At 33.9% G+C, this 11,300-nt stretch overlaps 1 protein-coding gene across 1 annotated transcript in view; it reads right to left on the reverse strand.

The window, feature by feature from the left end:
• Positions 1-9,885, reverse strand: part of LOC126723394 (3-hydroxyisobutyryl-CoA hydrolase 1-like) — a 30,629-nt gene extending 20,744 nt beyond the window's left edge. Inside the window, exons 1-5 of the mRNA XM_050426788.1 lie at positions 9,832-9,885; positions 8,133-8,213; positions 1,018-1,086; positions 365-428; positions 49-128 (exon numbers count right to left, since the gene is read on the reverse strand). Of these exons, the coding sequence (XP_050282745.1) occupies positions 49-128; positions 365-428; positions 1,018-1,086; positions 8,133-8,213; positions 9,832-9,870 (333 nt within the window). The 5' untranslated portion in view covers positions 9,871-9,885. The remainder of the gene's footprint in view (positions 1-48; positions 129-364; positions 429-1,017; positions 1,087-8,132; positions 8,214-9,831) is intronic.
• Between the last annotated feature and the right edge of the window lie 1,415 nt (positions 9,886-11,300).

An 11,300-nucleotide genomic window follows, 5' to 3' on the forward strand; every position in this document is an offset into this window, starting at 1 on the left:
ATAAACAAAAGATAATGAAAATTTACAATTCATGGTGAACTGGGTCACCTGGGGTTTACGATATGTTGCCAAAATGTAATTTAAGGTGAACTGCATCCAATACAATTTTGCACCAAATCTCCAGGTACCTAATACATAAAAATATTGGGGGGACGGGGGGAAGTATTACAGGATTAGCATTGATGTCCTTTACTTCTTAAAAAATAAATTCTTGAAATTCGCATAATTGAGCATCTTGTAAAGAAGAGATGACTGAAAGACTCCACATTAGCAGTTGAATATTATATGTGGTGGTAGGTCATGAATAATCTAGATGTTGAGGACCAGTGAGGGTGGTCCAATGAGTAATAAAAAGAGCCTATACCTACATTAATATCCCGAATCATTGCTGCAACATCACCTCCAGCACAAAATGCTCTTCCCTTTCCCTAAAAAAATTGACCACAGAGGACGTGCAATCAGTTTGCATTCTCTGCAAGGCTGAAACAATCGAAAATGTGCCCAATTCTTTACTTATAAACTTTAGTTAAACAAATTAAAATGCCTATCTCTCATATATGCACAAGAAAATGTCTTGAGACTCCGAACAGCCTTTACTAGCTATACTAAGTAAATTTACAATTGAACTAGATGAAGTTTAAAAGTTAACAACCTTAAGAAGGTTGCTTTTTGTTTTTTAGAGGATTAAAGAAGATAATCTGTTTTATTTAGCCAAAATAAAATAACTTCCGACCTCACCACAAAACTGGCTTTCCATTTAGAACCAACCTAAATAACTAAGGGTTAATTTTACAACAAAATCCTTACAACCCGCATAACAAAACAGCAATCACAATGATTCATTAGCACAACCTGAAGTAAGAAAATTAAATGTAATATCCACTGCCATGTACCCACACATTCATTTGCGAGGATCAGCCAAAATAAAGTGTCAGAAAGATATGACTTTCTTTTTGATTTATTTCCAATGCAATTTGAAGGTAAGATATGAAGATTGTCTTTTAACAATGGACATACCTTGACAATTACCAACTTCACATTAGAATCCTCCTCATATGCAACGAAAAGCTCCAATAGCCGAGAAATCTAGAATTTTGCATTAAACACAAGTTCCAGATAAAATGTTATAGCAAATTGGTTACTTCATTTGCACTATGACATGCATGCATAAGTATTGCAATATTGATATTGGTATGCATTGTTGTATATATAGGTATATATGTGGATAGGTTGTAATAATGATATTTAAGATTAGAGAGTATTGATTTATAAAGATGATAAAATGAAAATTCAAGTTCTAGAATTTTCTATGTGAAAATTCAAGTCCAGGAATTTTCGATCAGTAGAGATTTTTCTCGATCAATTGAAATGATCAAGAAATTTGATCTAGAGTTTCTGCCTCTCTCGATTCATGTTTGATTCCTGTTTGATCAATCGAGAAGAACCTTCGATTGATGCTCAATTCCTCTAGATCTTTCGAGACTTATAAAAACTGATTTTTTGCAGAATTTTTCTGGTAACTGTTTTGAACGTTTGAAAAGGTTTTAAGCCTTGTGACGGTTTTGTGAAACATTTAAACTTTCCATTCGTGTCTTTCAAAGGATTATAACCTTGTGGGGATAAATAGTGGTTCATGTTCACTTGATAACTAATTCCTTTCTCTCCCAAAATCAGTTTCTAAGAAACACAAAAAATCTTGTGGGTATTCTCCAAAATTCCTGTTTGTAGGACCCAACAAACTTGGTTGTATCTAGGAGACGAATTTGTGATAACTCTTTAGCAAAAATAGTGTGAGGGCAAATCTTGTCTAAGGATAACAATTTTGTGCCTCAAAGTTATTTATTTTTCTGTTTGTCTTTTGTGTTCACTTTGCTTTTTCTTGATTACTTTGTGTATTATCCCCAACATGCATAACATTATCTTACACAAAGCAAAATATCATGACCGGTAAATGGAATGTAAGAAACCACATAACAAGATCTGGAAATGGAAAAAATTCCCCCTGTTAGGTTCTAAAATTTAGAACAATTGGCAAACCATGAACACAAACTTGTCTAAATATAGATCCTAGAGTTTATAGGTATTATTAGACAATGCTCAAGGTGATACAAGTCAAGATTCAAGAATATACAAGCTGCAAAAAGAAGAGTTCAAAAACTACCTGGTTTGATCAATCGAAAAACATGCTTGACTGATCGAAACATGTATCTGCAGAATTTTAAGTTGGCCCAAACAGAAGTTCAAGCCCATTAAGGTTTCAGATCTACTTCTTCTAGTATATAAAGGAAATTCTAAGCACGTTTTTAATAAGGCTTTTCAGAGAGAGAAGAGTGTGCTTCTTTTGTATCTAGGGTTTTGTACCTAAAAAGCTCTCTCATGTCTTCTACCGGTGTTATTCCTCGAAAAATTTCAAGATCTGGTGTTGTAGAAGTTGCGGCCTTCTCTAGTCATCAAAAGTGTTGATGATATAAACCTTCAAGGGTGGTCTTGGCATCACAAACAAGAGAGTTTGTGTTTTTTGTCATAATTGTGGGTGCTGGTGTTGCAAAGGCCAAGGAAAGAAGTAGTCCATGAACTCAGAGCTATCATGGGGTCGTGTGTTGGGCTTTATGGAGCCTAGTGGTATTTGATCTGGTTGACGACTTGACCTGACCTGAAATAATGTTGTATGGTTTTTAATGCGAGATTTTCTGAGGCTTAGTCCATGGTGCAGAGGCTTCGGCCAAAAAATTTTGGCCTGTTTTATAGCCCATTGTCAATCCTGTACGTAGGATGTAGAAAATGCAATTTTGGTGATTAGGGTTTGTTGTTGTAGTTTTTGAGAGAGAAAAAATGTACTGTCGCACTTTGTATTTTTCCCTGATAATAGTGAAATCCCTGCAACTCCGTGGACATAGGCAACTTGCCAAACCACGTAAATATTGTCTTCTGTGTGTGATTGTTTTTCTTTGGCATATGTTTTCTCTATTTTTTTTTTTTTTTTTTTTTCTGTTTCTCATAGGTTGGAAATTTCGGGTTAATTCCCTACAGCTAGTATCAGAGCCAGGTTAGGTTTGAGTGGGAGCAATGGTAGATGAAGCAGGAAAGGTGTCTGGAATAGAAAAGTTTGATGGCACAGACTTTGGATTTTGGAGGATGCAAATCGAAGATTATCTTTATGGGAAGATGTTTCATCTGCTGCTTCTAAGGGAAAAACCTGAGATTATGAAGGCTGAGGAATGGGCTCTTCTTGACAGATAGGTACTGGGAGTTATCAGGTTAACTCTGTCTAGGTTTGTTGCACACAATGTTGTAAAGAAGAAGACCACACAGCAGATCTGATGAAGGTTTTGTCTGGTATGTATGAAAAGCCATCAACAAACAACAAGGTGCATTTGACGAAGAAACTCTTCATTCTGAAGATGGCAAAGAACGCATCAGTAGCACAATGTCTGAATGAATTTAACACTATCACAAATCAATTGTCGTCTGTAGAAATTGATTTTGATGATGAGATTCATGCACTGATCGTTTTGGCTTCTTTACAAAACAGTTGGGAGGCAATGAGAATGACAGTAAGCAATTCTATAGGAAAGGAAAAGTTGAAGTACAATGACATACGAGATTTAATTTTGGCTGAGAAGATTCACAGAAGAGATGCAGGTGAAATCTCAAGATTTGGTTCTGCCCTAAACCTTGAGACAAGAGGTAGAGGTAATGACAAAAATTCAAATCGGGGTAGATCAAAATCTAGAAATTCTAATCAGAATAGAAGTAAATCTAGATCAGACCAACAAGTACAATGCTGGAATTGTGGAAAAACGGGTCACTTTAGGAGGCAATGCAAAAGTCCTAAGAAGAAGAATGAAGATGATTCTGCTAATGCTGTAATAGAAGAGGTATAGGATGCATTACTTCTTGCAGTAGACAGTCCACTTGATGATTGGGTTTTGGACTTAAGAGCTTCATTTCATACCACTCCACACCGAGAAATCATATAGAACTATGTTGCAAGTGATTTTGGTAAGGTGTATTTGGCTGATGATACAACCTTGGATGTTGTAGGTATGGGAGACATCCGTATATTGTTGCCCAATGGGTCTGTTTGGTTACTGCAAAAGTTTCGACATATTCCTGACCTAAGGAGGAATCTAATTTATATTGAACAACTTGATGATGAAGGGCATACAATATTATTTGTTGGTGGTACTTGGAAGGTTACAAAGGGAGCCAGAGTATTGACTCATGCAAAGAAGACTGGTACTCTATATATGACCTCAAGTCCAAGAGACACAATTACAATTGCTGAAGCAAGTACTAGTACAAGCCTATGGCACTGCAGACTTGGTCACATGAGTGAGAAAAGGATGAAGATGCTGCTGTCAAGAGGAAAACTACCAGAATTGAAGTTCATTGATTTTGACATGTGTGAAAGCTGCATCTTAGGAAAGCAGAAAAATGTGAGCTTCTTGAAAACTGGCAGGACACTGAAGGTTGAAAAATTCGAGTTAGTACACACTGATTTGTAGGGGCCTTCTCCAGTTGCATCCCTTGGAGGTTCAAGGTACTACATCACTTTCATTGATGACTCAAGCAGAAATGTATGAGTTTATTTTTTGAAAAATAAATCTGATGTATTTGAAACTTTTAAGAAGTGGAAGGTCATGGTTAAGACAGAAACAAGTTTGAAAGTAAAATGTTTGAAGTCAGATAATCGAAGAGAGTACATTGATGGAGGGTTTAGTGAGTATTGTGTTGCACAGGAAATTAGGATGGAGAAGACCATTCTGAGGACACCACAGCAGAATGGTGTGGTTGAGCGCATGAATAGAACTCTCAATGAGCGTGCTAGGAGTATAAGGTTGCATGCTGGACAACCAAAAACTTTCTGGGCTGATGCTGTTAGCACTACAGCTTACCTGATAAATCAAGGACCATTAGTTCCTATGGAGTTCAGACTTCCTAAGGAGGTTTGAAGCAGTAAAGAGGTAAAGCTTTCACATTTAAAAGTTTTTGGTTGTGTTTCTTATGTTCATATTGATTCTGATGTTCGTAGTAAACTTGATGCAAAGTCTAAAATATGTTTTTTCATTGGCTATGGTGATGAGAAATTTAGCTATAGGTTTTGGGATGAACAAAATAGGAAAATCATCAGAAGTAGAAATGTAATATTTAATGAATAAGTTATGTACAAGGACAAGTCAACTGTAGTGTTAGATGTTACAGAGATAGATCAAAAGAAATATGAGTTTGTCAACTTAGATGAATTGACTGAAAGTACTATCCAAAAATGGGTGAAGAAGATAAGGAGAATGTAAATTCACAGGTAGATCAGAGTACACCTGTAGCTGAAGTCCGCAGATCTGCCAGGACCATTAGACCTCCACAGCGTTATTCACCTGCTCTAAATTATCTCCTGTTGACTGATGGTGGTGACCCAGAGTGTTATGATGAAGCCTTGCAAGATGAGAATTCAAGTAAGTGGGAGTTAGTCATGAAGGATGAGATGGATTCCTTGTTAGGGAATCAGACATGGGAACTGACTGAATTACTAGTAGGAAAGAAGGTTTTGCACAATAAGTGGGTATACTGAATAAAAAATGAGTATGATGGTAGCAAACGTTACAAGGCCAAATTAGTTGTTAAAGGGTTCCAGCAGAAGAAGGGCATTGACTATTCAGAGATATTTTCTCCAGTTGTGAAGATGTCAGCAATCAGACTGGTACTGGGAATAGTGGTTGTAGAAAATTTACATCTTGAGCAATTAGATGTGAAGACAGCATTCCTTCATGGTGACTTAGAGGAAGACATTTACATGATTCAGCTAGAAGGGTTCATTGTTTAGGGACAAGAAAATCTACTCTGCAAACTAAGAAAGAGCTTATATGGCCTAAAACAAGCTCCAAAACAGTGATACAAGAAATTTGACAGTTTCATGCATATAATTGGGTTCAAGAGATGTGAAGCTGATCACTGTTACTATGTTAAGTTCTTTGGCATTTCTTACATCATTTTACTGTTGTATGTGGATGATATGCTCATTGCAAGGTCTGGCATTGAAGAGATTAATAATCTAAAGAAACAATTGTCAAAACAGTTTGCAACGAAGGATTTGGGAGTTGCAAAGCAAATCCTTGGTATGAGAATCATTAGAGACAAGACTAATGGTACATTGAAGCTTTCACAGTCAGAGTATGTGAAGAAAATTCTCAGCAGGTTCAACATGAATGAAGCTAAACCAATGAGCACACCCTTGGGTAGTCATTTCAAACTAAGGAAAGAACGGTCACTGAAGATAGAAGAAGAAAGGGACCATATGAGCAAGGTTCCCTATGCCTCAGCTATTGGCAGCTTGATATATGCTATGGTGTGTACAAGGCCAAACATTACACATGTAGTGTGAGTTGTGAGCAGATTCATGAGTAGGCCAGGAAAGTAGCATTGGGGGGCAGTCAAGTGGATTCTAAGATATCTGAAGGGTTCATCAAATACATGTCTTTGCTTCACAGGTGCAAGTTTGAAACTGCAAGGTTATGTAGATGCTGATTTTACTAGTGATATTGATAGTAGAAAGAGTACTACTGGATTTGTATACTCTAGGTGGTACAACTATATCATGGGTTTCAAATCTACAAAAGATTGTTACTTTGTCTACTACAGAAGCTGAGTATGTTGCAACAACTGAAGCTGGAAAGGAGATGATTTGGCTACATGGCTTCTTAGATGAATTGGGTAAAAAGCAGGAGATGGGCATTCTACACAGTGACAGTCAGAGTGCAATCTTTCTTGCTAAAAATTTGGTTTTTTATTCAAAATCGAAGCATATGCAAACAAAATACCATTTTATCCATTACCTTGTTAAAGATAAATTGGTAATACTTGAGAAAATTTACGGATCTAAGAACCCAGTAGACATGTTGACTAAGGGTGTCACTATTGAGAAGCAGAAGCTGTGTGTAACTTCTGTTGGCCTTTTAGCTTGAGGAAAGGAGGATGAGTTGCAAGGATGAAGGATTGTGTTTTGGAGGATTGTGGTTGATGTTGGTGATTGAACTAGTCTCCAAGTGGGAGATTTGTTGGGCTTTGTGGAGCCTAGTTGTGTTTGATCCGGTTGACAACCTGACCCGACCCGAAATAATGTTGCATGGTTTTTAATGGGAGATTTTCTGAGGATTAGTCCATGGAGTAGAGGCTTGGGCCGACAGGCCCAAGTAGTTTTATAACCCGTTGTGAATCCTATGCGCAACATGTAGAAAACGCAATTTTGGTGATTAGGGTTTGTTGTTGTAGTTTTTGAGAGAGAAAAAATGTACTACCGCAGTTTGTATTTTTCCCTGATAATAGTGAAATCCCTGCAACTCCGTGAGTGTAGGCAAATTGCCGAACCACGTAAATATTATCTTGTGCGTGTGATTGTTTTTCTTTGGCGTGTGTTTTTTTTTTTTTTTTTTTGTTTCTCACAGGTTGAGAATTTTGGGTTAATTGCCTACATTGTGGTAGTAAGTTTTTTACTCGAGGTAGTAATAGAATGTTAGTGGTCTAATTTCTATTGTACAAACTTCAATTCTTTCATAGTGAATTTACTTTTTACCTTGAGGATAGCTAGGTTAAATCCTCCTTAAGTTTTTTACCGATTTAGTTTTCCTGGGTGATCATATCATTTTGTTCTTTATTGCCCTAAAACAATCTTTGTTGTAACCTAGATCTGAATAATAAACCTAAATATTCACTTAGTTAATTAATTAGGTTAAACAATCTAGTTTACAGGGATCTAAAAATGAAAACCCAAGTAAAATTGTGATTGACATTACAAAATGTAACAAAAGGGCATGTATATTCAAAAGAACAAAGAAACGGAATAAGGTTGATCCACTTAAAGAACTAGAAATACAAAATCATCCATATTACATAAATTATACTTAATAGATTATTGAGTCCAGCCATTTTGAAACAAATAAACAACACCACATATAGCAGACATAGATTTGCACCCTGCCATCGCATTTCATTTGATTTCATTTATATATATATATATATATATCAATTTAAAAACATAAGATAACTGAGGTATTTGATGCCATAACATGGTAGTATAATATAAAAGAGAATGCAAGAAAACACATCAAAAGTATTCAATAAGTTAGGTGTCATACCATTTGAAATAAAAGCGCATTCAGTTGCTTAGGTCTATTCAATGTCAATATTCTTGCAGACAACTTATCTTCAACCAAAATCTGTCAAACAAGAAAGGAATATATATAAGTTACTGAAAGCGACCAAACACAATACACTTTACGACGTCTCCACTGCATAAATTGGCCACGATCTTCTTAGTTCTTCTGCTAATGATAATTCTTGCCATTATTGCAAATTTAAAGGTGCTTTATTTAAGCATCTAAATAGCATGTTTTGGAATTACTTATTTTTGGTAGCTTATTTGCATAATTCTACTAATAATAATTCCTAGGCAAACAAAGTTTAGCTACAAAATTACTTTTGCATAAAACTACAACCTTACTCAATAAAATAAATATTACTACGTGTGCGTTTGGTTTGCGTGTCCATGTTGGGCGTTTGCGTTTTCAATTTTTTTTTTTTTTTTTAGCTGCACAATTTGACTTTTTAATCACTTTTCAACCACACAAGTGGGTCCAGTATACTGTTCACAAGACTCACAAACCTCACTTTTTAGCAACTTTTTCATTAAAAATGGGTCCCACGGTATTATTTATACATTTAAAAATTATTTTGCTACAGTGTTTTTAGTTTTTAGCTTTCAATTTTCAGCTCTATCCAAACGGACCCTACATATTTTGAAAATCTAATCGTTAAATTGCATGTTCTTTACACTCTTAATATACATGTCAAATTTTATGTCAATCGGATATTATTTACTATATGATCTATAAACATATATTTTATGCATAATTTTAAACTACAAAAACTTGCAATTTAAACAATTTATTGATAACATAGGTATTAATCTTTAATTTTTTAGAAATTTTTGTAAACATGGAAGATATAATAAGAAGATGTAATCCGATGGTGAATTTGTCAAAATTCACTCACAATAAAAAGATATTGAGTAAAGTTGTAACTTAAAACTACAACCAATTTTGTGGTTAAACTTTGTCCTTCCTCAATATTGTAGATAGACAAGATATTGAGAAAGGACAAAATTTGTCCTTTGTTTGGTTATCTTGTGTGAAGATATTGTAGCTAAACTTTGTCCTTCAATTGTTTCGATGGAAAATTTTGTGTAAAGATAGTTTTCCGTATTTTCCAATATTTGGTAACATTATAAAAAATGAGTAAAAGGAAAACTATCTTTGATCAACATAAAAAATATAACTTATTTTTAGAGGTTGTTTTCCACTAAATTTTTTGGAAAATAATTTTATCTCACAGAAAGCTAAAAAAGAGAAATTAGTATTATAAAAAAACTACTTTTTGGAAAATGATTCATTTTCTATAAAATATTATCACCGAAACAAACATATTATTGCACATTTTTATTCATATTAGATTTTTTTTTTAATCATAAATCAACCAATTTCAAACCGATTAACTAATTAATTTTTTTTAAACTAAATTATTTGAAACTGCATCATACTATTTCATGAATTCATAAAAAAATATAAAAAAAATCAATGCAACTATACTATCCTTTGAAATTTAAAAAAGAAAAAAGAAAAAAAAAGAACAGTAATCATTTATTGTATTATAATATATATGTGTGTGCCACACTTCCACCTCTAGTAAAAAATTATAAAGGAAATGACATGAAAGTGTGAAACCAATATTAATAGATAAGATTGATAAGTGAAGCAAGACTCTGGTTGGAGAGACTACCTGGTGGTCGTCGGGTTTAGTAGAATTGAGGGCATCCATGCCTCTCTCTCTCTCTCTCTCCGTGCTGTTCTGATAAGCCTGTTACATCGGTCCTCTTTATAAAGACATAAAAAGACATGAAAAAGTAATGGCAAATTACATATTTGTGTATCACGTGCTAAGCTAATTGGTGATCCTGATGTTCCTGCTGAACAGCGTGTATCACGTGCTAAGAATACTACATAAGCAGGTAACATACAAAAGTACGTACATGCATCGAATGCCAAACTATATTACAAAATCAAACATGACATGGGTGATGGGACAAAAAAAAAAAAAATCACACATGACACATGTATCACGAAAAATTTCACTGTTGGGATTGAATTGAATGCCGACATATGCCTTTTCTTTTCACCAAATAAAATAATCGCCCTCGTAACCAATAGGGATTTTTTTTTTTTTTTTTTTTTTAAATTGTGGAAAACAAATTAATCAAACAATTGTCTTGCTAAGAAGTAAGGACTTCTATGATATATAGCACCTATAAATAAAATATTTGATTTTTAAAATATTTTATTAAAACGTAAATCATAGTTTTTAAAACTTTTTAAATCATAGTTTTTTTTTTTTTTTTTCTTAAAACCTAAAATCCTTCAGTAACCATTTCATGATTTAAATTCCTTTGATTGATCTTTTTTGGTTAAATTCTCATGCATGGCTGACTGGCAAAAAAAATTTTTGGATGGCCTTTTTTGCAACTATCCGTGCACTAGAGGTTGCTCTGGAGATTGGCGTAATAGATTCTATATTGGAAGGAGATTCTGAGCATGGTTTTGAAACTCAAACGATTCAAAAAACTTGGCAAGAGAGATGTTTAAGGCTTTTGAGGTCAGATCAAAGTCGAACTGAGGTTGAACCGTAATGATATCATAATTAAATTAATAATTATTTAAAATATAAAAAAATTAAATTAGTAAAACATTGAGTATATATATTATTTTCATATATATATTTAATTATTTGGTAAAAATTCCTATAAATTATCAAGAATTCCATTTTTTTTTAATCCTCAATTATAAGTTATACATAATCCAATAGGACTTAGCCCATTTTATAATTAATAAAAAAAAAAATCAATGCTAACTACTAAAGAGGAAATGACGTGAGAAGGGATCTTTTTAAATTTGTTATACTTTTTTAATTGTCTAAGCTAAGTCCAATCCATTTTTCCTTTTTTTTTTTTTTTCCTTCCCTTCTTCTCCACCATTTGACTGATTAATTTATCTCCTCAACTATTTATAATTCTACATCTTTATCTCTTTCCTTTTTCCTTTTTTTTTTTTTTTTTTTTTTTTTTTTTTTTTTTTTTTATATTGCTATCTTTAAATTTTTCTCATCCACCAAATGCCTCTTTTACTTTCCCAATGCCTACACATTTCTTCAAGTTTTCCCCTTCTCTCTCTCTCTCTCTCTTTATTTTTATTTTT

Source organism: Quercus robur, chromosome 4 (genome assembly GCF_932294415.1).
Source record: "Quercus robur chromosome 4, dhQueRobu3.1, whole genome shotgun sequence".
Lineage (NCBI taxonomy): Eukaryota > Viridiplantae > Streptophyta > Magnoliopsida > Fagales > Fagaceae > Quercus > Quercus robur.